This window comes from Spea bombifrons, chromosome 5, assembly GCF_027358695.1.
Source record: "Spea bombifrons isolate aSpeBom1 chromosome 5, aSpeBom1.2.pri, whole genome shotgun sequence".
Lineage (NCBI taxonomy): Eukaryota > Metazoa > Chordata > Amphibia > Anura > Pelobatidae > Spea > Spea bombifrons.
The window spans coordinates 3,439,370-3,465,467 of NC_071091.1; the positions used below are offsets into that span (position 1 = coordinate 3,439,370).

The 26,098-nt window shown below is 45.7% G+C and overlaps 2 protein-coding genes across 3 annotated transcripts in view; one reads left to right on the forward strand and one right to left on the reverse strand.

The window, feature by feature from the left end:
* LOC128497502 (5-beta-cholestane-3-alpha,7-alpha-diol 12-alpha-hydroxylase) overlaps positions 1-1,457 on the reverse strand; it is a 187,567-nt gene extending 186,110 nt beyond the window's left edge. Inside the window, exon 1 of the mRNA XM_053467603.1 lies at positions 1,451-1,457. The gene's annotated coding sequence lies outside the window, so the exon portion shown is untranslated. The remainder of the gene's footprint in view (positions 1-1,450) is intronic.
* PLCD1 (phospholipase C delta 1) lies at positions 234-24,207 on the forward strand. 2 transcript variants are annotated; one of them, XM_053467596.1, is made up of 15 exons: positions 234-386; positions 9,959-10,123; positions 13,305-13,533; positions 15,233-15,362; positions 17,893-18,121; positions 18,395-18,596; positions 18,716-18,860; positions 20,181-20,330; positions 20,967-21,137; positions 21,821-21,971; positions 22,067-22,183; positions 22,340-22,518; positions 23,157-23,289; positions 23,425-23,574; positions 24,008-24,207. In XM_053467596.1, exons 1-15 carry the CDS (start codon positions 287-289, stop codon positions 24,100-24,102), a joined length of 2,346 nt encoding a protein of 781 aa, XP_053323571.1. In that variant the 5' UTR covers positions 234-286; the 3' UTR covers positions 24,103-24,207. The 2 variants fall into 2 exon arrangements, with proteins under 2 accessions (XP_053323571.1, XP_053323570.1); XM_053467595.1 differs by having other exon boundaries at positions 235-386; positions 21,818-21,971.
* Positions 24,208-26,098: the final 1,891 nt, after the last annotated feature.

A 26,098-nucleotide genomic window follows, 5' to 3' on the forward strand; every position in this document is an offset into this window, starting at 1 on the left:
AATGAGATTAGGGACATATGGGGCAAAAACATGAAGAATAATATTATATAAATATATATAACTGTATGGGCGGGGATATGGCCAGCTGTTCCATTATCCAGACGCATGATGGGAGTGGCAGTCCTGAGGCTATAAGTGTCCATTGAGTCAGTCCGCGCTCCAGCCCCACGCCTGCTCCTCGCCCCGCCCCCTGTCCCGCCCCTCCGCCCCTCCGCCCCTCCTCTCCCGGGCTGTGCTGGGTCCCTGTCACCCCCAGGAGGCTGCAGATTGTCGGGGCCCCCCAGCCATGCAGTGCGTCCGCAGGCAGCCCTCCCGCAGCAGGTCGGAGGAGCAGATCCTCCAGGAAGGCAGAAAGAAGGAGTTCCGGCAGAACTGCTCCCAGCTGGGTAAGAGGCACCCTGCCCCACCGCATAACCCCTTCCCTGCCGGGGGGCAGATACAGACCCCCCCCCGTTACCACCTCCTGTGGCACTCAGTGGGTTAATCTGCGGTTGCCAGGTGCATGTCTAGCGCCCTATTGCCCCGGGACCCGCTTTACAGGGTGTTTCGTGTTCTCTGGGGGTGTGGGAGGGGTAATAAGTTTCTATACCTCCTCCTTAACCCTTTAAAGTGCTGCCGTCATTAGCCCCAGAAAATGAACCCAGATCAGCACAACATCCCGGCACCGATAAAAGCCCCCCGGGCCCTGTAACCTGCATGAATGACACTTCCTCGGTGTATTTAGTGGGCAGCTGGCAGCTTTTAGAGGGGCCGCATATAAAGATCGGTTTAATTGCAATTTAATGTATTTTCTACCGAAATGTCCCACGTAAAGGGGGCCGCCTGTTACACGTATGGACAGCGCCTCTTACATGACGAGACTTATGTCTGAGCATTTGGCAAGTTGGTTCTTATTTGCCGCCAGATTCACTTTCATCTCATTGACATAAATATGAACGAGGGTCGCCCCAGGGCGACTTTCTCCTCCAAGAGGGGCAAATCTCCTAGGCGACCTTCTGGACCGGTCCATACACTCTCAGCAGGGGGGTATGTGACGGGGTATTTAGCGCAGCGTTGGTGACCTGGGATGGAGATACTTGTGATTAGATGGTATCTGAGGCTTTTCTCACCCCAGACACATGACCTGCCTCACCCTGGGGGTAATTAGAGAGTGCGCCGGGGGGCACGTGTGTTTAAAGACCTCGCTGAGCTGTGTCTGTCGTTTGAATGTAATATTCTACCGGCTGCTGACGGTGTGCAGGGTGACGGGAGTCGTTCTACTTACCCTCCGGGGTGCAAGAAGGCATTGAGTTGGCATCTACACACATAGTATCTGCCGGCAGATCGGCCCCATTCGGCCCCCGTCTAGTCTGCCTGTTTTTTCCTTAATCAGTCGTTGGTCTCGTCTTAGATTCAGGGGCCGTATGTCTATCCCATGCATGTTTAATCCCCTCACTGTATTACCCTCTACCACCTCTGCTGGGAGGCTGTTCCACTTGTGTCGGTATAGTCGGTGGCGTAGGACGAGGGTCCTGTAAGCGGCACGTTCCGTTTTGGGACATCCACCGGGGTTCTATTTAGTTTACGCGCGGCCGGTGCGGTTTTTTGTATTACAGTGAGGGTAAAAAGCGGTCGGGGATCCGGCTGCTGAGTTCCCCGGACTACTTTCTAAATAATTTGGCAATCGAATTATACAGGGCACAGTATGTGTGTGTATATGTATGTACATAGTGTGTATGAGTGTGTGTGTGTGTGTATGTATGTAGATATTGTGTGGGCGTGTGTGTAGATGGCGTGTGTGTATATTGTGCCGTGACGTCCTCGCTTTGTGTAACAGGAGATGGAGCGGCGTCCGGCTTTTTATGGTTTTGTTTGATTTATTTGTTTGCTCTGTAACTGTAAACGCCAAAAAAACATTTATGGAGAGTTATATCCCTGTGCGAGGTGCGTTACTGTGTGAGAGAGTATCGAGGGGGGGGGCCCAGCGCTGTATACAGTAATATAACCCCCCAGCGCTGTATACAGTAATATAACCCCCCAGCACTGTATACAGTAATATAACCCCCCCAGCGCTGTATACAGTAATATAACCCCCCAGCGCTGTATACAGTAATATAACCCCCAGCGCTGTATACAGTAATATAACCCCCAGCGCTGTATACAGTAATATAACCCCCAGCGCTGTATACAGTAATATAACCCCCAGCACTGTATACAGTAATATAACCCCAGCACTGTATACAGTAATATAACCCCCCAGCGCTGTATACAGTAATATAACCCCCAGCGCTGTATACAGTAATATAACCCCCCAGCGCTGTATACAGTAATATAACCCCCAGCGCTGTATACAGTAATATAACCCCCCAGCGCTGTATACAGTAATATAACCCCCAGCGCTGTATACAGTAATATAACCCCCAGCGCTGTATACAGTAATATAACCCCCCAGCGCTGTATACAGTAATACCCCCCCCAGCGCTGTATACAGTAATATAACCCCCCAGTGCTGTATACAGTAATATAACCCCCCCAGCGCTGTATACAGTAATACCCCCCCCAGCGCTGTATACAGTAATATAACCCCCCAGTGCTGTATACAGTAATATAACCCCCAGCGCTGTATACAGTAATATAACCCCCAGCGCTGTATACAGTAATATAACCCCCAGCGCTGTATACAGTAATATAACCCCCAGTGCTGTATACAGTAATATAACCCCCAGCGCTGTATACAGTAATATAACCCCCAGCGCTGTATACAGTAATATAACCCCCAGCGCTGTATACAGTAATATAACCCCCGCGCTGTATACAGTAATATAACCCCCAGTGCTGTATACAGTAATATAACCCCCCAGCGCTGTATACAATAATATAACCCCCAGCGCTGTATACAGTAATATAACCCCCCCAGCGCTGTATACAGTAATACCCCCCCAGCGCTGTATACAGTAATATAACCCCCCAGTGCTGTATACAGTAATATAACCCCCAGCGCTGTATACAGTAATATAACCCCCAGCGCTGTATACAGTAATATAACCCCCAGCGCTGTATACAGTAATATAACCCCCAGTGCTGTATACAGTAATATAACCCCCAGTGCTGTATACAGTAATATAACCCCCAGTGCTGTATACAGTAATATAACCCCCAGCGCTGTATACAGTAATATAACCCCCAGCGCTGTATACAGTAATATAACCCCCGCGCTGTATACAGTAATATAACCCCCAGTGCTGTATACAGTAATATAACCCCCCAGCGCTGTATACAATAATATAACCCCCCAGCGCTGTATACAGTAATATAACCCCCCCAGCGCTGTATACAGTAATACCCCCCCAGCGCTGTATACAGTAATATAACCCCCAGCGCTGTATACAGTAATATAACCCCCAGCGCTGTATACAGTAATATAACCCCCAGCGCTGTATACAGTAATATAACCCCCAGCGCTGTATACAGTAATATAACCCCCAGTGCTGTATACAGTAATATAACCCCCAGTGCTGTATACAGTAATATAACCCCCAGCGCTGTATACAGTAATATAACCCCCAGTGCTGTATACAGTAATATAACCCCCAGTGCTGTATACAGTAATATAACCCCCAGCGCTGTATACAGTAATATAACCCCCCAGCGCTGTATACAGTAATATAACCCCCAGCGCTGTATACAATAATATAACCCCCAGCGCTGTATACAGTAATATAACCCCCGCGCTGTATACAGTAATATAACCCCCAGTGCTGTATACAGTAATATAACCCCCCAGCGCTGTATACAATAATATAACCCCCCAGCGCTGTATACAGTAATATAACCCCCCAGCGCTGTATACAGTAATATAACCCCCCAGCGCTGTATACAGTAATATAACCCCCCAGCGCTGTATACAGTAATATAACCCCCAGCGCTGTATACAGTAATATAACCCCCCAGCGCTGTATACAGTAATATAACCCCCAGCGCTGTATACAGTAATATAACCCCCAGCGCTGTATACAGTAATATAACCACCAGCGCTGTATACAGTAATATAACCCCCCAGCGCTGTATACAGTAATATAACCACCAGCGCTGTATACAGTAATATAACCCCCCCAGCGCTGTATACAGTAATATAACCCCCCCAGCGCTGTATACGGTAATATAACCCCCAGCGCTGTATACAGTAATATAACCCCCCAGCGCTGTATACAGTAATATAACCCCCCAGCGCTGTATACAGTAATATAACCCCCCAGCGCTGTATACAGTAATATAACCCCCCAGCGCTGTATACAGTAATATAACCACCAGCGCTGTATACAGTAATATAACCCCCCAGCGCTGTATACAGTAATATAACCACCAGCGCTGTATACAGTAATATAACCACCAGCGCTGTATACAGTAATATAACCCCCCAGCGCTGTATACAGTAATATAACCACCAGCGCTGTATACAGTAATATAACCCCCCCCAGCGCTGTATACAGTAATATAACCCCCCCAGCGCTGTATACGGTAATATAACCCCCAGCGCTGTATACAGTAATATAACCCCCCAGCGCTGTATACAGTAATAACCCCCCAGCGCTGTATACCGTAATATAACCCCCCAGCGCTGTATACAGTAATATAACCCCCCAGCGCTGTATACAGTAATATAACCCCCAGCGCTGTATACAGTAATATAACCCCCCCCAGCGCTGTATACGGTAATATAACCCCCAGCGCTGTATACAGTAATATAACCCCCCCAGCACTGTATACAGTAATATAATCCCCCAGCGCTGTATACAGTAATATAACCCCCCCAGCGCTGTATACAGTAATATAACCCCCCCAGCGCTGTATACAGTAATATAACCCCCCAGCGCTGTATACAGTAATATAACCCTCATTGTTAACAGTCATGTGATATTTTGGGTGACTTTCCCTGCTCAGACACCACACTGAGCTGATGCTTTATGGCGATGCTAATGAAGTCCGTTCCTCCATAGACTTTCATTAGTCAGAGAGTCCGCCTGGGCGATTAAGACTGAGCCATTCTATTGTTTCCCACAGGCAGTATGATAAGGAGTCGGGGTGTTTAGTAGATCGGGGGTCAGATAACAGAGCGAGAATCATACAAACGGCTGATATGCAGCTGCCTGAAAATATTATATTATGGGGCAAAAACTATAAACTGGTTTAAGGAAAAGGAGCAATCTCTTCGGAAATGTGTTTTTTATCTGATTCTAGGAATAAAATGCTAATTTAGGGTTTAAAGTGACTGTTTTTATAAAGGTTCACTGAAGCTTCAGGCGAGTCAGGGTATTGACGCTATAAGGCTAGGTTTCCACTTGGGTTTTTTTTGCTAAAAACGCCTATAAAAACGCCAATAGCGCCACCTGGCGTTTTTTTGTGAAAAACGCATGCAGCCAGATGTTAGCTGTAATTCAATGGGAAATCGCAAAATGCCATTTCCACTTGGCGTTTTTCTGTTTGGCGTTTTTTCAGTCCTCTTTGGCGTTTTTCTGCTTTTTTGGGCTCTGTGGCAGTTTTTCAAAACTGCAGCATGTTGACACTCTGGCGTTTTTTGCAAGAAATCTTGGCTTTTTTTCTCCAATAGAAGTCTATGGGAGAGAAAAAACGTCATGAAAAAGCCATGTGGGTTTATTGCCTTGGCGTTTTTTATGGCATTTTTTCCACAGTTACAATGCAGAGGATGGACCCAGTATCTGTGTGTCCTACGAGAAATAGGCTGAAAACAAACAGTTTCACACAAAACAAAGTCCTGGACTGGTTCATATTGAATTAATTAATTAATTGATTCAGTTAATTAATTGAATTAATGTTAATTGGGAACAAACATGGCATTACAAACAAACATACGCGACCGGATCCTGCGTGCCAAAAGCAACAGCAAACAATTTGCACCATCATTTGGGGCCAATCTTCCCAGAGGAGCAGACATTCGAAATAAAGCATGCCTTACAAACCACAGAAAAGAGACAAAAGGGTCTACCAAGTAAATGACAGCAGGAGAGGGCAGATACTTGCCATTTATCCTAATCCCTTTTAGCTGGGTGAAACTTCTAACTTGTAAAGGCTGGAAAAACTGCCTAAGGTCAAAAAAAGCAATTTCCACAGAAAGGCTAAAACGCCAGAAAAAACTGCAGAAAAAACGCCAAAACGCAGGTAAATGCAGCGGCAGTTTTCTTGGCAGTTTTCCTGGCGTTTTTCATCAAGAAAAAAACGCCGGACAAAAACCCAAGTGGAAACCTAGCCTAAGGCTAGATTTCCATTTGGTTTTTTTTTGCTAAAAACGCCTATAAAAACGCCAATAGCGCCACCTGGCGTTTTTTTTGTGAAAAACGGCTGCAGCCAGATGTTAGCTGTAATTCAATAGGAAATCGCAAAATGCCATTTCCACTTGGCGTTTTTCTGTTTGGCGTTTTTTCAGTCCTCTTTGGCGTTTTTCTGCTTTTTTGGGCTCTGTGGCAGTTTTTCAAAACTGCAGCATGTTGACACTCTGGCGTTTTTTGCAAGAAATCTTGGCTTTTTTTCTCCAATAGAAGTCTATGGGAGAGAAAAAACGCCATGAAAAAGCCATGTGGGTTTATTGCCTTGGCGTTTTTTATGGCGTTTTTTCCACAGTTACAATGCAGAGGATGGACCCAGTATCTGTGTGTCCTACGAGAAATAGGCTGAAAACAAACAGTTTCACACAAAACAAAGTCCTGGACTGGTTCATATTGAATTTTACACCATTTGGAACAAACATGCCATTACAAACAAACATACGCGACCGGATCCTGCGTGCCAAAAGCAACAGCAAACAATTTGCACCATCATTTGGGGCCAATCTTCCCAGAGGAGCAGACATTCGAAATAAAGCATGCCTTACAAACCACAGAAAAGAGACAAAAGGGTCTACCAAGTAAATGACATCAGGAGAGGGCAGATACTCGCCATTTATCCTAATCCCTTTTAGCTGGGTGAAACTTCTAACTTGTAAAGGCTGGAAAAACTGCCTAAGGTCAAAAAAAGCAATTTCCACAGAAAGGCTAAAACGCCAGAAAAAACTGCAGAAAAAACGCCAAAACGCAGGTAAATGCAGCGGCAGTTTTCTTGGCAGTTTTCCTGGCGTTTTTCATCAAGAAAAAAACGCCGGACAAAAACCCAAGTGGAAACCTAGCCTAAAAGTGACAGCTCCTTGGCGATGAGACTCTTGAGACTCGTGTTGGGAGGTTGCAGGAGAGTGGAAGCTTCCATTCCCCTCCTCTGCGCATGATGAAGGGTCGGCCACCAGCGAGCTGCTTCTGACAAAGTGACATCCGTGGACTTCGTGTTTCTTTAGCGCTCTCTCTTAAGAGACGGACAAAGTTCAGGCTGTAAAGGAGAGGTGATTAGCGGGCGTCTCGCGAGGCTTTCACTGCTCCTTGTGTAGAGCGCCTTGTTAAAGAGACACAACCTGCCTGCGCCGCTGTATATTGTGACCGGGTGTCTCCAAAAGGGACCGTCCACCGTACAGCCCCACCAGTGAAGAACGCATAGCGACGTACTCGGTGGGTAATATGCATTTCTTACGGGGAGGAAAAATAACGACTTACCTTTAGGAGAAGCTGCAGCTCCACACCTGCAGTGCATCTCCTTTGCTGGAAGCAGCCAATCACTGTCGAGAAACCGCTCACACTGAACTCAGCGGGAGCACGTTCTGCACACGCGTACAGGGGGTCTCGTTAACCCCTTCCACCACCACTGGAATTGTCCCGCAAGCCAGGGCCGTATCTGGCTGGCGGTGAGAATGCCGCGAACGCGCCGTGGCAAGCAGAGGGGCAACTTCGTTGAATCCCCCCATGCGTTCAAAGGGGACCCTCGGCTCCCCTATGCATTAAAACGTATACGATGTCCGGACTGTTAGGAATCCAGCGTTTCAGCGCCCGTCTTCCGCAAAAGATCAACATTCCGTCAAAAAAATGCGCAGGATGGTTTTTGTTTCCGTTAAACTCTTGTTTTTTATAGAAGAAGCCTGCCGGCCGACCATGTGACCCGCGTCCACGTCACGCCTCGCGCAGAACCACGCTCTTATTCTACCTTAACGGGGATCGCCTGCCGTAACAGCTTTTTTTTTTTAAAGCTGTTGTTCCGCCTAACGGCCCCTAATTCATTCGCATTGTCAAATTCTCCCTCATTCATAGTTTGTTTTTTTTGCCACTTATAAGTTGTTGCCACAGAAACCATGAAAAGGTGTGTTTTTTTTGTCTTTTTTTTTTTTTTTTTTTTAACCCTGTGTTCTTGGTCAGGAAAGCGGATTTCTCCGGAGTGAAATGCCGTTGAACCTGCGCGGTGTTTGTTTCCTCGGGGCTGGGATCTCCGGGTGTTATCGATGGGAGGGTGTAGTCCGACATGCCACCAAAGCAGCGCTTGTAACCCTTTCTTACCACGAATACAGGACCGGCGCAGCTCTGCGGCTTCTGCCGGGGCTCCGTGACCTGATTCTTACTTTGCTTGAATATTTAGTCAATTAAAAAAAATGAATATAATAATAATAATAAAAAAAGCCATAATAAGTTATCTTATCTGTGCGGCCAGTGGCAGAACTAGAAACCACAGGGCCCCCTGTGCTAAGAAATTGCCCAGGGGCCACCTAACCCTCTGTGCCCCCAAACAGCCTACCTGTGCCCCCGCCACACCCACCTGCAGGAGGGGCGTGTCTATCTTCCTCCGTGCTGTGTGCAGACCGATCCAGAATGTCGCTGTGATGTCACTTCCTGCGTGCTGGAACAGTAAGACCCAGAATGCGGGGAGCGAGTGTGAGAGATCATCTAGAGATGTTTTTTTTTTTTTCATATTTAAAAAAAAAATTCTGAGAAAATACCTACTAGATTTTACCGCAGAGAGTTTCCTGCAGCTTCGCTTCGTGCCGGGGAACGATTTCCTGTTTTTTTCATTCAGTCTGGTTTTTAATGCTTCGCACCAGAACGGCGTCTAATTCATGGCAGAGCGTCCGACGGATTAACGGAATCTTAATGTTCTCGTATACATTACCGTTCAAAAGTTTGGGGTCACTTAGAAAGTTTCTTGTTTCTGAAAGAAAAGCACATTTTGCTCATTAAAATAACATGAAATGGATCAGAAATCCAGCGCAGGCGGGGTTAATGTTGTAAATGACTATTGTAGCTGGAAACGGCTGATCACTCCTGTGTCCCTATGGCCCCTTATCACTCCCATCACTCCTGTGTTCCAACGGCCCTTTATCACTCCCATCACTCCTGTGTTCCAACGGCCCTTTATCACTCCCATCGCTCCTGTGTTCCAACGGCCCTTTATCACTCCCATCGCTCCTGTGTTCCAACGGCCCTTTATCACTCCCATCACTCCTGTGTTCCAACGGCCCTTTATCACTCCCATCACTCCTGTGCTCCAATGGCCCTTTATCACTCCCATCACTCCTGTGTTCCAATGGCCCTTTATCACTCCCATCACTCCTGTGTTCCAATGGCCCTTTATCACTCCCATCACTCCTGGGTTCCAATGGCCCTTTATCACTCCCATCACTCCTGTGTTCCAATGGCCCTTTATCACTCCCATCACTCCTGTGTTCCAATGGCCCTTTATCACTCCCATCACTCCTGGGTTCCAATGGCACGTTGTGTTCGCTGATCCAAGTTTAAGTTTAAAAGGATAATTGATGGTTAGAAACCCTTTTTGTAATTATGTTACGGCCAGAAATGTCCTTGGTTTCCATGAAAACAGCTCAGTGACCCCAAACTTTTGAACGATAGGGAAATCCCCCCCCCCGCGGCCCCTGTAAAGGGGTTTATTTGAATGCCAATAACGCTTCTTCCCGGCGGCTGATGCAGTAAAATGCGCTTTACGGGTTGCGTGGTTGGGATAGTTCTGTGGGAATGCGTGTTCGCCGGTGTAACACGTGTGTTTCCCACGCGTTTAACCCTTGTGAGCGCGAGTCGTAACGCGTCTTTGTTTCTCCTCGCAGGGCTGCAGGAAGACGAGGATTTGACGTTCCTGTTGCAGGGCAGCCCGCTGTTCAAAGTGAAGTCGGTGTCATGGAGGAAGGCGCGATATTACAAGCTGCAGGAGGACTGCAGGACCATCTGGCACGACTCCAAGAAGGTCCTCCGAACCCCCGATTCGCAGACATGTGAGTAGCTGCGCCGTCACAAGGAATGCCCCTAAAGGGGGTATTTATTCAAACCGCATCTGCTGTTTTGCCCCAGGAAATCTGAGATCTTTGGCCCAACTAGCATATCTAATATTTGTCCTTTTTTACCCCGCAGCAACTTAACAATTGGACGAGATAACTCAACGGGGAGGAATAAACATGCAGATCCTAACAGGAAGCCCTTGTGGCGCTTTACTTATCAGCTAGCAGGGTGTGCAAGGGGTTAAATCCGCTGAGAACTCGTATTATCTCTATTCTTTTATCTGGACGAGTCGCTTAGGGGTTACGCGGTTCTCATACGCAGTCCCTGTGTTGGCCGATTCGGTTCTATGCGGCGGGACTGATGCGCTGCACTCCGGGGCAGGATTCCGGGATTACCCCGCTTTCCTGTTATTGTCCTCGCGGAGAGTTTTCCCGCGGCAGGCGTTTCTGACGGCTGTGTAACGTTTGGTTTCTTGTCGGAGTTCCTGAAACGGTTAATAGAATCATTTCTAATGAAAATCAGATTGTATTAAAACTTAAGTTGTAATTTCTACGAGAGAGAGAGAGAGAGAGAGAGAGAGAGCCGCCCTCCCAAACATTTGCGTTGCTTATAATCAGCATGGTTATTCCTCCCCATTTATATTGCTTCCTTCTTATTGATGATTGGTTCGGGCAGCCTTTGTAAGCGTCGGGTGGGGGATGGGAGACTCAGGGTCTTGGCGTCCCTAAAATAAATTTTAACCTCTGTATTTCCAAATCGATCGCACGGATCGGCCCGTTATTTATAAGGTGATTGTAAGGAATGAATTGAGTGACGGCCGTTTCCCCTCCCATGAGGAGCCTGGAATCCTTGGTATATTAACCCTTTAGCAGACGGTTTTAAAGATTCAGTACGGCCGTTATTCTCGCGCAGCAGTCTGTGGTTGGAGCGACGCTGCCTTGGAGCCGATCCACGCTTCAGATTACAGAACACAAATATTTCCATCAGCTGTGCGGTCAACCACAGATTTACACGCGGGATAAAGGGCCATTGGAAGACAGGAGTGATGGGAGTGATAAAGGGCCGTTGGAACACAGGAGTGAGGAGAGTGATAAAGGGCCATTGGAGCACAGGAGTGATGGGAGTGATAAAGGGCCATTGGAGCACAGGAGTGATGGGAGTGATAAAGGGCCATTGGAGCACAGGAGTGATGGGAGTGATAAAGGGCCATTGGAACACAGGAGTGATGGGAGTGATAAAGGGCCATTGGAACACAGGAGTGATGGGAGTGATAAAGGGCCATTGGGACACAGGAGTGATGGGAGTGATAAAGGGCCATTGGAACCCAGGAGTGATGGGAGTGATAAAGGGCCATTGGAGCACAGGAGTGATGGGAGTGATAAAGGGCCATTGGAACCCAGGAGTGATGGGAGTGATAAAGGGCCATTGGAGCAGAGGAGTGATGGGAGTGATAAAGGGCCATTGGAACACAGGAGTGATGGGAGTGATAAAGGGCCATTGGAACACAGGAGTGATGGGAGTGATAAAGGGCCATTGGAGCACAGGAGTGATGGGAGTGATAAAGGGCCATTGGAATGCAGGAGTGATGGGAGTGATAAAGGGCCTCTGTACGCCTATGAAGAGATTCCATTAAAAATCAGTCACAATAGTCATTTACAACATTAACCCCGCCTGCGCTGGATTTCTGATCCATTTTGTCTTATTTTAACGGACAAAATTAGCTTTTCTTTCAAAAACAAGGAGATGCTGTTTCTTTGTGTCCGGGTTGTGCGGCGCTGACTGTCTTTATCTTATTGGTTGCCGGTGAAGCGTTGCAGGCTTAGCAGACAAAGCCTGTGTGATGACGAGCTCGGAAGGTATTATAATGGTTGGGCGCGTCGGAGAAATCGGATATCGCTTTACAGCCGGCGTTTACTCTCCCTTTAGAAGTTTTACGAGGGGACTTTGGCTTTTGGCTCCAGAAGTAAAGAAGAGACCTCAGCGGGCTCTTCTGTATCTGCTCCAAGATCAATAAGTCGCGCAGGCTCCAGGCACAGAGAGTGGGGCTCCTCTGGTTACAGCTACATCCATTAAAGGCTTGGTGGTTTGCCGGTGTTACCCCAGGGGGTGGTATTGTGGGAGCTTAGTGACTTTACTAGAATACACTGCCCTCTGCTGGCTAATAATATTAATATTAATAAGAATAATCTAAATAATGTTGTTCTTGTTCCTCCATACCCTGCTTTAGCACAGATGAATAAACCAATATTATTGAAGCTGATTAGAATAGCCCTGCTTGAGCACAGGTGAGTTAGACTGTCTGCAGTCTCTCAAGGCCTGGCGTTTTGAGCTCTAATTTTATATTTCTGGTTTAATAACAATAATAATCGTATAGAATTTAATGCCACAGAGAGGCTGAACGGGTAATTCTGTCGGAGGCCGAGTTCGCTGAGCGCTCGGTATTGGGTTCTAGGCTTCGTTAGGAACGTGTATAGATGACGTGCCGACGGGTGTTTGGTTCCGAGAGCTGCCCCTGTCCCTTTGAAGCTGCGTTTGGTCGATCTGCCCCATTGTCATTCTGTTGTGTGTCCTTCCAGCAGATCGCGTTACCGCGGAGACGTTCCCTGCACCCCTCTGTGTCTCGCCGCGTATATATACGTCTCTAATTATTATTATTGAGTCTTTACTGCAGGAAACGGGGCCGATGCGGCTGAGCTACCAGAACATTCTATGTTTCTATGTGTAAAGGTTCTGTGTTGGTCGTAGTGGATGCACGGTGTCACTTAAGTTGTGGTGGTACATTTAGAGGCTACAGGTGTGTGGGGGTGTGGTTAGAGGCAGTAAAGGGTGGGGTTTCAATCCACGTGAAGCTGCTAATTGGTCTGTGATCTGCAACGTTCTCTTCACTACAGAGAGGAGGGCGCACGCCGGCCCTCCATTAACGTCTGCGGTTCTCAAGAGGTTAAACTTTACAAATCTGCCAATAAAGGGTTAACGCAGGCTGAGGGCAGCAAATCTACTTTTAAAAGGTTTTTCTGAGCATTGGAAGTGTCTGGGGTTTAACTCCTATAACTCTTAGCCAGCCACAGACCTGAAAGAAAAGGTTTCTTACCCCCTGGGCTGCCGTTCCCGTGACCTGTTCCACGCCATGCGTGTTGTAGGCCACGCGTGTCACCGTCTCCCTCCCGGTCTCCGCAGTTTCCGTCGATGACATAGAAGATATCCGGCCCGGCCACCAGACGGAGGGGATGAAGAGGAACGCCACGGACGTCCCCGCCGAGCGCTGCTTTTCCATCATCTTTAAAGGTCAGCGGAAGAACCTGGACTTATTCGCCATCACCCAGAAGGAGGCTTCTCACTGGGTGTCCGGCTTAAATAAGATCCTGACCAACACCAAAGCCATGACCAAGAAACAGAAGCTCAAGCAGTATCCTTTCTGCCGGCGCGATGCGGCACTTTAATGGTTAATCGCAAAGAATGTTATGAGGAAAAAGCAGGCGTTTCGGGTCGACGAAGCATCAGCTCGCCTGCGGTGAGACCCATTCGGATCGAAGCATCGTGGGCTGCCATCTGCCTCCTGTCTTCTCTGTTTGTTATACATGTCATAGAGGTGTAAAAGGGGTCAGCCGTTTAGGAGGCAGAGACCCAGAGCAGAGCTTTTTAAAACTGCTGTAAAGTGCAGCTTGCAGGCGAAAAAAAAAATATTTATATTGCCAATTAATGCGTGTTTTTGGGTTGGATTACCGAGAATATAGTCAGACAAAAAAATTAACTATTTCTTATTTATTATTAATGATATTTAATTTTTAATGTATTTTTTAATGAATATACCGGTTATTAATAATAATATTATATAATTATATATTTGTATATATAAAAGAAAAATTAAGTAATGTGGATACAATAGATTATATATTTATTTTCTCTGTATGTAGATCACAGCCATGGACTCAAAGTCTTATTATTAATAATAATAATAATAAAAATATTTATAATATAATTATTAATAAATAAAATACTGGAATGTCTCAGAGGAGACGGGGAAGAAACAGATCTGTAATAGAAAACATATTAAAAAAAACCTTAAGCGCCGTCGGTGAAGTTTCTATATTATACGGGGGCCGCCTTGGTTACTGAGCCTCCGTTCTTTGCTCGGCCTCGGATGACACTTTTGGCCTTAATTATAGGGAGTTTCTGGAGAGAGGCCGTGCGCTCCGAGTTAAAAATACAGAGAAGGCGGACGAGGCTTTTAATTAAATGCTGGCAGGAGCCGCTGCGGCGATTCCGTTACCGGCCCAGCCAGACTGCGGCAAAAAAAAAAAAAAAAATCAGAATTGCCACAAAAGTTTTATAAAGCAAAAAATAGAAAACCTCATTTTGGAACATAGTGTTTCTTAAAGTGGCCAATCCTGTGATGAGAAAGCCGGCCCCACCGCAAGGAATTAGATATAAATATGTATGTTCCGTGTGTGTGTATATACACATACATACATATATACCGGTATATAACAATAGGCTTTTCTCTCAATAAAGGGCAGTCTTCTTTTATAAGTGAATCCACCTCCCAGCAGAAGTGGTAGAGGGTAATACAGAGAGGGTATTAAACATGTATAGGATAGACATCCGGCTCCTGAATCTAAGACGAGACCAACGACTGATTAAGTTTTGAGTCTTTACAGCAGGAGAAACGGGGGCCGGATGGGGCCGTTCTACCATTAAACTGTGTTTCTGAGAAGTTTAGACCTTAAGACTCTTAAAATATTTTCCTGTTGGTCCCTATTACTGGTTCAGCTTTACTGCCTGGTCTTCAACGCGTCTCGGTACCGTGGTCGCCAGCTTGGATTTTGGCTCGGCCCCTTTTTTTGTTGTTGTCTCCAGCAATGAGTTCTAGGCTCTGTGATTGTTACTGGGATCAGCCTAAGCGCCCGGTTCTAGGCTCTGCCCTTATTATTGTGGTTACTGTCTGGATCAGTCTTTATTACCGGCTCCAGCCTAACGGGTTCTAGGCTTGGTCCTTATCGCTGCGATTAGACTGACGTTCTAGAACCTTGTCCTCGTTCCGGTCCTTCTACCGCGTTGACCATTTTTGTGTAACGATCGATTGTTCTCCTTAACCACGGAACCAGCTGGATCCACACCTGCCTCCGAAAATCCGATAAAAACAAAGACAATAAAATGAGCTTAAAGGAGCTGAAAAACTTCCTGAAAGAAGTGAATATCCAGGCAGACGACAGCTACGCCGAGGCCATATTCCAGGTACCATCTCTGCTTGTTAGTCTTAATCACCTAGTTGGACTCTCTGACTAATGAAAGTCTATGGAGGAATGGACTTCATTAGCATCGCCATAAAGCATCAGCTCAATGTGGTGTTTGACCTGCCAAAATATCACATGACTGGCAGCAACGGCGGCTCCAGGTCTGCAGATAAAGGGAGTTTATATCACTGTATACAGCGCTGGGGGGTTATATTACTGTATACAGCGCTGGGGGTTATATTACTGTATACAGCGCTGGGGGTTATATTACTGTATACAGCGCAGGGGGTTATATTACTGTATACAGCACTGGAGGTTATATTACTGTATACAGCGCTGGGGGGGTTATATTACTGTATACAGCGCTGGGGGGTTATATTACTGTATACAGTGCTGGGGGGTTATATTACTGTATACAGCGCTGGGGGTTATATTACTGTATACAGTGCTGGGGGTTATATTACTGTATACAGCACTGGAGGTTATATTACTGTATACAGCGCTGGGGGTTATATTACTGTATACAGCGCTGGGGGGTTATATTACTGTATACAGTGCTGGGGGGTTATATTACTGTATACAGTGCTGGGGGTTATATTACTGTATACAGCGCTGGGGGGTTATATTACTGTATACAGTGCTGGGGGGTTATATTACTGTATACAGCGCTGGGGGGTTATATTACTTTATACAGTGCTGGGGGTTATATTACTGTATACAGTGCTGGGGGTTATTACTGTATACAGTGCTGGGGGTTATATTACGGTATACAGCGCTGGGGGGTTATATTACTGTATACAGCACTGGGGGTTATATTACTGTATACAGTGCTGGGGGGTTATATTACTGTATACAGCGCTGGGGGGTTATATTACTGTATACAGTGCTGGGGGTTATATTACTGTATACAGTGCTGGGGGTTATTACTGTATACAGTGCTGGGGGGTTATATTACTGTATACAGCGCTGGGGGGTTATATTACTGTATACAGTGCTGGGGGTTATATTACTGTATACAGCGCTGGGGGTTATTACTGTATACAGCGCTGGGGGTTATATTACTGTATACAGCGCTGGGGGTTATATTACTGTATACAGCGCTGGGGGTTATATTACTGTATACAGTGCTGGGGGTTATATTACTGTATACAGCGCTGGGGGGTTATATTACTGTATACAGCACTGGGGGTTATATTACTGTATACAGTGCTGGGGGTTATATTACTGTATACAGCGCTGGGGGGTTATATTACTGTATACAGTGCTGGGGGTTATATTACTGTATACAGTGCTGGGGGTTATTACTGTATACAGTGCTGGGGGTTATATTACTGTATACAGCGCTGGGGGGTTATATTACTGTATACAGCGCTGGGGATTATATTACTGTATACAGCGATGGGAGGGGTTATATTACTGTATACAGCGCTGGGGGGTTATATTACTGAATACAGTGCTGGGGGTTATATTACTGTATACAGCGCTGGGAGGTTATATTACTGTATACAGTGCTGGGGGTTATATTACTGTATACAGCGCTGGGGGGTTATATTACTGTATACAGCGCTGGGGGTTATATTACTGTATACAGCGCTGGGGGTTATATTACTGTATACAGGGCTGGGGGTTATATGACTGTATACAGCGCTGGAGGTTGTTTCTGTATACAGCGCTGGGGGTTATATGACTGTATACAGCGCTGGGGGTTATATGACTGTATACAGCGCTGGGGGTTATATGACTGTATACAGCGCTGGGGGTTATATTACTGTATACAGCGCTGGGGGGTTATATTACTGTATACAGCGCTGGGGGGATATATTACTGTATACAGCACTGGGGATTATATTACTGTATACAGCGCTGGGGGGTATATTACTGTATACAGCGCTGGGGGTTATATTACTGTATACAGCGCTGGGGGGTTATATTACTGTATACAGCGATGGGGGGTTATATTACTGTATACAGCGCTGGGGGTTATATTAGTGTATACAGCGCTGGGGGGTTATATTACTGTATACAGCGCGGGGGGGTATATTACTGTATACAGCGCTGGGGGGTTATATTACTGTATACAGCGCTGGGGATTATATTGCTGTATACAGCGCTGGGGTTATTACTGTATACAGCGCTGGGGGTTATATTACTGTATACAGCGCTGGGGGTTATATTACTGTATACAGCACTGGGGGATATATTACTGTATACAGCGCTGGGGGGTTATTACTGTATACAGCGCTGGGGGGTTATTACTGTATACAGCGCTGGGGGATATATTACTGTATACAGTGCTGGGGGTTATATTACTGTATACAGCGCTGGGGGGTTATATTACTGTATACAGCGCTGGGGATTAGATTACTGTATACAGCGCTGGGGGGGGTTATATTAGTGTAAACAGCGCTGGGGTTTAGAAGCTGCTGTCTGATAACTTGGCGTAGTGCATAATTGTATAATATGTCATGAGACTCGCTGGGTCCTGGGAGTCGCTGCCGCTCTGTAACTGCTTTGTGTGTCGTGGTTTCCAGCAATGTGATAAATCCAGGACCGGAACGCTGGAAGAAAACGAGATTGAAGAGTTTTACAAGATCCTGACGGAGCGGGAGGAGGTGGACGTTCTCTTCAGCGCGTACGCGGACGGGAATGGCGTCGTGCCTGCCGAGAGCCTGCGCAGGTTCCTCCTAAAGGAGCAGAACCAGAACGTCAGCCTGGAGGGAGTGAAGTCCCTGATACATCTATACGAACCGAGCGAGGAGGGTGAGTCCTGCTGAACTTTGGTGAACTTTAGTAAATATAATTAATGTGCGGCTTTTTCAATAATTTGTGCCCGATTGTAAATATAAGGAAGCTGGCTAATAAAAAAAAAAAAAAAATAAAAACAAAAAACTTGGGCAAATATTTTTCGAATTTCCTTTCCACCCACTCTGCTAAATAACACAATTTTCTCAGGGAATTCTTAATTGTCACGTGATACCTCGCGTAAGGTGCCTGTCCGTCTTCTCACGATATTTCTGGTGAATGTCTTTACAGCCAAAAAGCAGAATGCCCTGACTAAAGATGGCCTCCTCCTTTACCTGCTGTCGGAGGACGGGGATATATTCGATCCAGCCCACCGCAAGGTTTACCAGGACATGACGCAGCCTCTTTCCCACTACTTCATCTCCTCGTCCCACAACACGTACCTGATGGAGGACCAGCTCCAGGGTCCGAGCAGCACCGAGGCGTACATCAGGTCGGTGCGGGGTCCCTTTAACCGTTTAAAGGGTTTAGATATTATTATTATTATTATTACTTTGAGGTTTTTTTTTAAATGTATTTCTTGATTTTGGATTTTTTTGGTATTTCACCCAGGGCGTTGTTGAGGGGTTGCCGCTGCGTGGAGCTTGATTGTTGGGACGGGCCGAACGGAGAGCCTGTCATTTATCACGGTTACACCCTGACGTCCAAGATCCTCTTCAAAGACGTCATAACGGCGATTAAAGACTACGCGTTTAAGGTGAGTAAAGAGTCGGCTTCTCTTATTTTATAGAAGGGAGAGGGCATAAGAAATAATATCCAGTTTGAGCCAGTTCACTAGCGTAATGTCTAATGGTTAAGGGGCACTTTAAGAGGGGTGTCTGGCTACCTCACTGGGGCACTGCATAGGAGCCACTCCTACAAGGGCTGCCTGAACCAATCACTAACAGTCAGCAGCTTAACAGAAGGAGAGAGAGAGAGAGAGAGAGAACTTAATGGCAGACCTGGCAACTCTCAGGGAGAAGGGGGGGATCATTACTGGTGCTTCTGCTCCCAGTATGTTGTGGTCGATATTCCTGCTTGAATGTAGGTGACTCCCATTAAGCACACCTTGAAATAACGACACGTCAAGGTTTTCCATGAGCCCGGATTAGAGTTGCTTGGGTGACACGTTCGGCAAGTCTCTACATAGAATCTTCATGATGGGCGTTTAAAGGGTTAATATTTTTAGAGTCTCAGCTCATTTAGAAGGTTCCCGCGTATGATTAGTGGGGAGGAATAATCGTCTGGAGAACAGGAAGTTAGAACACATTGACTCGCTCTGATTATTAATGTTTCGTTTTATCTGCACCTAGGAGGGTAATCGCCCTAGCGGGGCCCACCCCTTTCGGGGACAGATATCACGTCGCCCGTTATCAGGGCTCGGTGTTTTTACAGGATTCGCTCTCTAAGCACAGGATGTATCTGCTTTCTTTAGGTTTCTATATGTTCTTTATCTTCTTGGAGCAAATTATTTTCCAACCTAAAGGGAAACGATCGCACCCTATAGATAGCAGAGACGCCGGTCTCCGGGGGCCGCTGTTACTTTGTAACAGACAAACCTTTTTCCATTTAGGAGAAGGAGGTATGAATATGGAGATGTGAGCGACGTCTCCGTCTTCCTGCCTGCTTCTCTTATCTTTTTTTTAAGAGCTCTCATATCAGGGACAGGTCTATGAACGGTCTCCGAAGGTTAGAGACTTAATATCTGTGTTCTAGAACCCTTGGACGGAGAAAGGAGTCTCCACTGGTCTGCTATGAAGTTAAAGGGAAAGTTTAGTATCCCAGGCAGTGTCTTCAAACTAAAAATACAAATCAAAGTCCTCTTTAAGTCCTTTTAATATACATTCTTCAAAAAAAAAAAAATGAAGTGCTTGACTTTAGGAGAAGCTGCAGCTTCAGGGTCACACATGCATCCAGGTGGGCTGTGGCTCCCCTGGCGGTTTAGTGATTTCAGATGATGTCAGTAATGATGATGATGACACTTTCCAGCGGGCGCCGTAACGCTGTCACCCACTCTTTGCCTCCCGTCCACTTGCAGACCTCCTCTTACCCCGTCATACTTTCCCTGGAGAATCACTGCAGCCTCGAACAACAGATCACCATGACCCAGCACATGAGGAGCATCCTCGGGGGGGCGCTCCTAACGGAACCCGTCAACGGGAAGATTAAGGACTTCCCTTCCCCGGAGGTGAGTTCGGACTCCGCGAGGCGGCGTGTGGAAGACAATGGACGTAACGTTGGGGAGAAACCCCCAAAGCGTCCAAACAGGATAAACAAACACTTTTGGTAAAAAAGTGGAATTTGTGATCCTTCTGCATGTTTTTTTTTGGGGGGGGAGGGGTAAAAGCAGGGTTTTGAGGGCAGGGATAGTTTTGGAGACAAGAAATATTTTGTCGTTTGGTAAAACTCATTTTTTGTTGAAAAAAAAAAGAAAAAAAGAAATCTGTGTATTGATGTAAGTTTGGACTTGGATGGTGTGTGTGTGTGTGTGTGTGTGGGGGGGGTACCTGTGATGTCACAGTGTCTGGTCCCTGTCTGTAACGGGAGATTGGGTCTTTTTTCATGCGTCGCGGCTGTCGGGCAGTTACCAACATGCATGTTACACGACAGATCGCTGCTTCCAGGCGGGGAGCAGACTTTCTAAGATCAACTACGGAGCCGTCTGGGTAGATTGGTCGGACGGTGTATTCGTAGGGTTAATATAACCCCATTCTTCTTGTATGTCCGGAGCGCAGTGGGGGGATTCTGTGTATGATACCGGCACGGGGCGGTAAGACGTGTAAACCGCGTGGATCCTCGTATCTGATCTTTCCTGTCGTCTCAGGAACTGAAAGAGAAAGTTCTGGTGAAAGGCAAAAAACTGAACAAGCTGGAGGACGGCCTGAGAAGAGGGAGCAACGGCGGCGGCGAGGCCGAGGAGGTGTCCGACGAAGACGAGGCGGCGGAAATGGAGGACGAAACCGTGAAGTCAAAAGTACAAGAGAAAAAGGGCAAGGTCAGTGTGGACCCCCCAGACTTAGAGACCGAGCCGAGATAACCGCTAGATGATTGACGCTCCCACATTAAGTTTCCCACCTGTTTTATTGAAAGCTGATTGGTCCTGGCACACTTAGAAGGAGGAGTTAGAGGCAAGGGGGTGTGTACCAAGCATGGATGCCATGCTGCAGGTTTTAGTCATAATCTTGGAACTTGCGCCCCCCACAAAAAATACTTGATAACCGCGTAACACCAATCACTGCAACCGTTTACAAAACCAAATGCACGACATTATTGTTATTATTGCTTTTGTTTTATTTTTAAATTTTTTTTTTTTTAATTTATTTTTTTTATTTTTTTTATATTTATTTATAAGACGCCAAAAATTCCAGACAGTCGGACAAAACTAGAACCGACAGACTAAGACGGGCCATGTAAAAAATTTGTGGTCTACTTTTTTTGTTTAAAAAAAAAATGATGTAACCGCGCATAAAAATAGGCAAAATCCTGCATATTTATGGTAAGAAATAGAATTTAGCCAAAATGAACTTTTTTTTCCTGTAGACACCTGTCGTTGAGTCAAATTGTTACTCTATAGACTACTTATGTCGTGTTTACCCGTTGTACCGCGCCGTGGATCGTGATGGCGCTATATATATAACACAATAAGTAATTCTCACACATTTTCCTTCTTTTCAGAAGACGCTGAAGCTGGCGAAAGAGCTGTCGGACACCGTGATTTACTGCAAGAGCGTTCATTTCCACGGCTTCGACTACGCGGCTCAGCACCAGTCCTTCTACGAGATGTCCTCCCTCACGGAGAGCAAGGCTCTGAAACTGGCGCAGGACTCGGGTGAGGCTCTCGCTTTATCGGTCTCTTCCTTTTGATTCGGTGCGAGGCGGCTGTTACACTCCGGGGATGTTTCTTGTCTTTCCTTCTGTTATTAGGACCGAGCTTCGTGCGGCACAACGCCAAACAGCTCACGCGAGTCTACCCCGACGGCATGAGGACCGACTCGTCCAACTACAGCGCCGTGGACATGTGGAACGTGGGATGTCAGATTGGTAAATACAATTTATAATCTCTCAAAAAAAAAAATTATTTATGATATGACTCCTTATCGTACTGCTTGCGGGGAACAAAAGAATGGCTCGGTCTTATTCACCCAGTCTGACACTAACGAAGGCAAGTCTATGACCCTGCAGCATTTTGTATTTCAGTGGCTTTGAATTTCCAAACCCCCGGCGCTCCGATGGATGTGTACCAGGGCCGCTTCCGGGAGAACGGGTTATGTGGCTACGTTCTCAAGCCGGAGTTCCTGCGCCAGAGGACGTCCAAATTTAACCCAAAGTCCATTCAGAACGGGGAGTGGTGGACCCCAAAAACGCTCCATGTCATGGTAAAGCATCGATTAACGTCTCCTTCAAGTTATGTATTTGTGCCGTGGATATATACTGGGTCGCCGTGGCGTATACACGGGCCAGCCGGTACGGGGGCTGGTGGGGTAGCACTGGGGCCGCGCTGCGACTGCCTGTTGGCATGCGAGGGTCCGCCGCTTACTGCAGGCTGTGCAAGCAACCTCTCTTTTCCAAAATGGCACCTGAAGGCTGTTTGGGGGCAAAAAATGCACAGACAAGCTGTTTGGGGGCAAAGATGGGGCAGTCAGATTGGGGTAAGAAATGGAACAGACAAGCTGTTTGGGGGGAGGGGAGGGGATGGCCATGCTTATGGTTCTTGGGGTTTTATTAATAATGTGGTATTTTGTTATCATTAAGGAACAATTTAATATAACTTTAAAAATAATTATTTATAGTTATTTAGATGGCAAACCGGCCATATCTAATATACAATTTGGATTTTTGGGGGGGGGGGTTAGTGATAAATCCGTGAGAAATGCCCATTTGTATGTTAGGAATGTTAAGAATTTTATGTTTCTGTCTCGGACGGATTGTATATTCTGCAGTTTTGAGACGCATGAAATCGGAGTTTTTAAACGATTTTTTTGCTTTATTTCCCGCTTCTTCTGCTTGCGTGCAGGTGATCTCCGGCCAACAGCTGCCAAAAGTCAACAAAAAGAAAAGCTCCATCGTGGATCCGTTGGTAACGGTGGAGATTCACGGCGTGGCTCGGGATAACGACAAGAAGAAGACGAGAGTCATTAACAATAACGGTGAGGAGGGAGGGTCTGGGGTCTCCGAGCTGCTGGGGTCACCTGGGGCGAGATGAAGCCCCCCGATGAGGACCGCACCGGTGCTTCTGTACTTCTCATATCATTTAGAACTGGTTTATCCTTCTTCCTTTACAGGTTTTAACCCCGTATGGAACGAGAGTTTCCAGTTTGAAATCGATGTACCGTCACTGGCGCTGCTGCGGTTTGTGGTGGAAGATTATGATTCGTCGACGCGCAATGACTTCGTTGGCCAGTTCACCGTCCCGCTCACCAGTTTACAGATGGGTGAGACTGGTACTCCTTTATAGACTCTGCTTTTCTTACAGGGATAACGTCGAGGGTCCAGGGGGGGGGTTCTGCGTGGTCTACAGCACCAGGTCTGTTATAGACGTGAACGAGGGGCAGGTAGACCTCCCGTGCCCCCCCCCCCGACCAGCCAGAGACATCCCACCTGGTGCCGGCGCTGCTCAACCGCAGGGGCAGGTGGACCGAGACGTCATCCACATGGCCCATTGTCAGGACACTACGTTTGCCCCCGTGCTGCTAGGAGGGGGTGGCAATTCTTCATCATTAGGGGGTAGATTTTAGAGAGCAGCTGATACATTAATATATATTTTTTTTCCCCAAAAAATCTTTGCCTATAAAATTTCAGCATTGATGTCGACAAATATAACTTTTTTTCATATCGATGAATTTAATGTATTTTATGTGATTTTAGGTTATCGACAAATCCACCTTCTCACGAAGAACGGAGACCCCTACCCGTCCGCCACGTTATTTGTACACACCGCCCTCCTAGACTGCAAGGAGTGAAGAAGAACACCTTACATTTTATTATTTTTATTTTTTTTATATATATATATTTTTAAGATTTTTAGTTAAGAAATTCAGGTCGAAACCAACGTTGGGCTTGTTTAGTGCCTTTTCCTATCAAAAGCGGGGAACGTTTACTATACATTTTGAAGCCTGTTTTTTTTTTTTTTTTTTTTTTTATTCTTGTTTTAATTTTTTTTTTTTAAATTTTGTTGCTATTTTATTGAGCGCGTTATGGTTCTATCTTGTTACCATCGTTCATGTTTTTATTATTTATAGTTATCCGTGCTGTTCCTGCGCGATCACTCGGATGTAAGGGGGCCAGAGATAATGTTTTTTTTGGCTGTATTTTTCATCGGTGGGGGGGCTATCCCCTACCTAAAATCCTCTACGTTCTTTCATAGAATTTTGGGGCACGTCTGTGATCGTTGGGGATTATAATGACTTTACAACAATATGTGCAATATAGCCGCCATGTTAAATCAGATTATTGTCTTGGGGGGGGGTCAATTGAACTTTTATTTTCTTTTTTTTTTTACTTTTTTTTTATGTCGTAAATAAGTAAGCCTGCATGGGGATTAAGAAACGAAACCATCCAATTTTTAGGAAATTGCAGAAAAAAATCACAATGTTATTTACGGTTAAAATTTTGGTTATTTCTACATTTATTTTAATACTTTTTAAATGTATCGGTTCTGTGCTTTTGTTTTTACAGAAAACTGTGATCATTTTATTTTCTGAACAGAATTCTGCTTATCACAGTTAAAGGAGAAGCAGTTCCTCCTACATTTGAGTTTTTCAGGTTTAAATAGCGTTTTAAAAAATATACTTTCTATTTTAGCTGTTTTTAGATGTATTTTTCTAGCAGGTTTAAAGGGAACGTTCCGTCTTTTTCTTCCGGTTGGTCGGTGCTGAGAACCCAACCTTCAGGTATTCATCGGCACTTTATCCTCTGCCGCCCCCTGGTGGCGGGTTTCCGTGTTGCAGGCTGAATCCCCTGTTTATAAAATACAGACACCAGAATTCTGTGTCCCGCGATATGTATTTTTCTGGATAGAAATGGGTTAAAGTAAATAAAAAAAAAAAAAATAAATAGAAAAAAAAAATGTTGAGAAATAAAAATTCGGGAATAAACCAACCGGCAAAGCCTTTCTTCAGCCGTCTGAAGTAATAATCTATGCACACGTTGTCATGGTAACCATACAGCGAATAGTACTCTGAATCTTTTCCTTTTTAATAGATATTTATACCGTCGGTTCTAGATGTTCTATGCACCCCAGTTTACTCGGGCGACATCGTGCCATACGTGCCTTTTACCCCTCATCTAGCACAATATATATCACGGAGTCTTTTAGAAACGCAGGAAATGTTATAAATTGCAAAAAAAAACTGAAAGTCCTTGTTTGCTATTGGTCCGTGAAACGCATCGGGGGTTCCTTACCGGTTCTGCCTTTTTATATAAAAGAAAAGCGAACGGTTATTTTATGCTACTTCTTTCAGGGCGGGAGATTCGTACGTTTTATGCTCACGGAAGTCTTAGTTGTTTTAGAAACCGTTGTTGATTTTTACTCCGTTGTACCAAAAACAGATAGTTCTGATGCATTTACGTTTATTCAACCCGAGGCCTTGTGATTTAATCCCCGTACGAATCTGGAAATAAAAGTTATAAAGCCTCATTCTGACTTTGTGTTTTATTTACTTTTTTATTTTTTATAAACCAATGGGCAGCGGTGTGGGGGGAGGGGATCTCTGGGGTCCAAAGGGATAGAATCATTTAATAAATACATAAAGGGATTTAACAAAGTTGATGAATACAAATCATGAGTTTTCTCTAATTGCATGTACCCTGTTTTTTTTTATTTTTTTATTTTTTAATATTGCAATGTGGTTTTTAAGACTGGGGGGTAAATTTTACTGCAATGGTTGGCACAGATTGGCACAAAAAAAGTTGAAATAGAAAGTGTTAAAATTCACCATGTAAAATACTTTTGGGTTG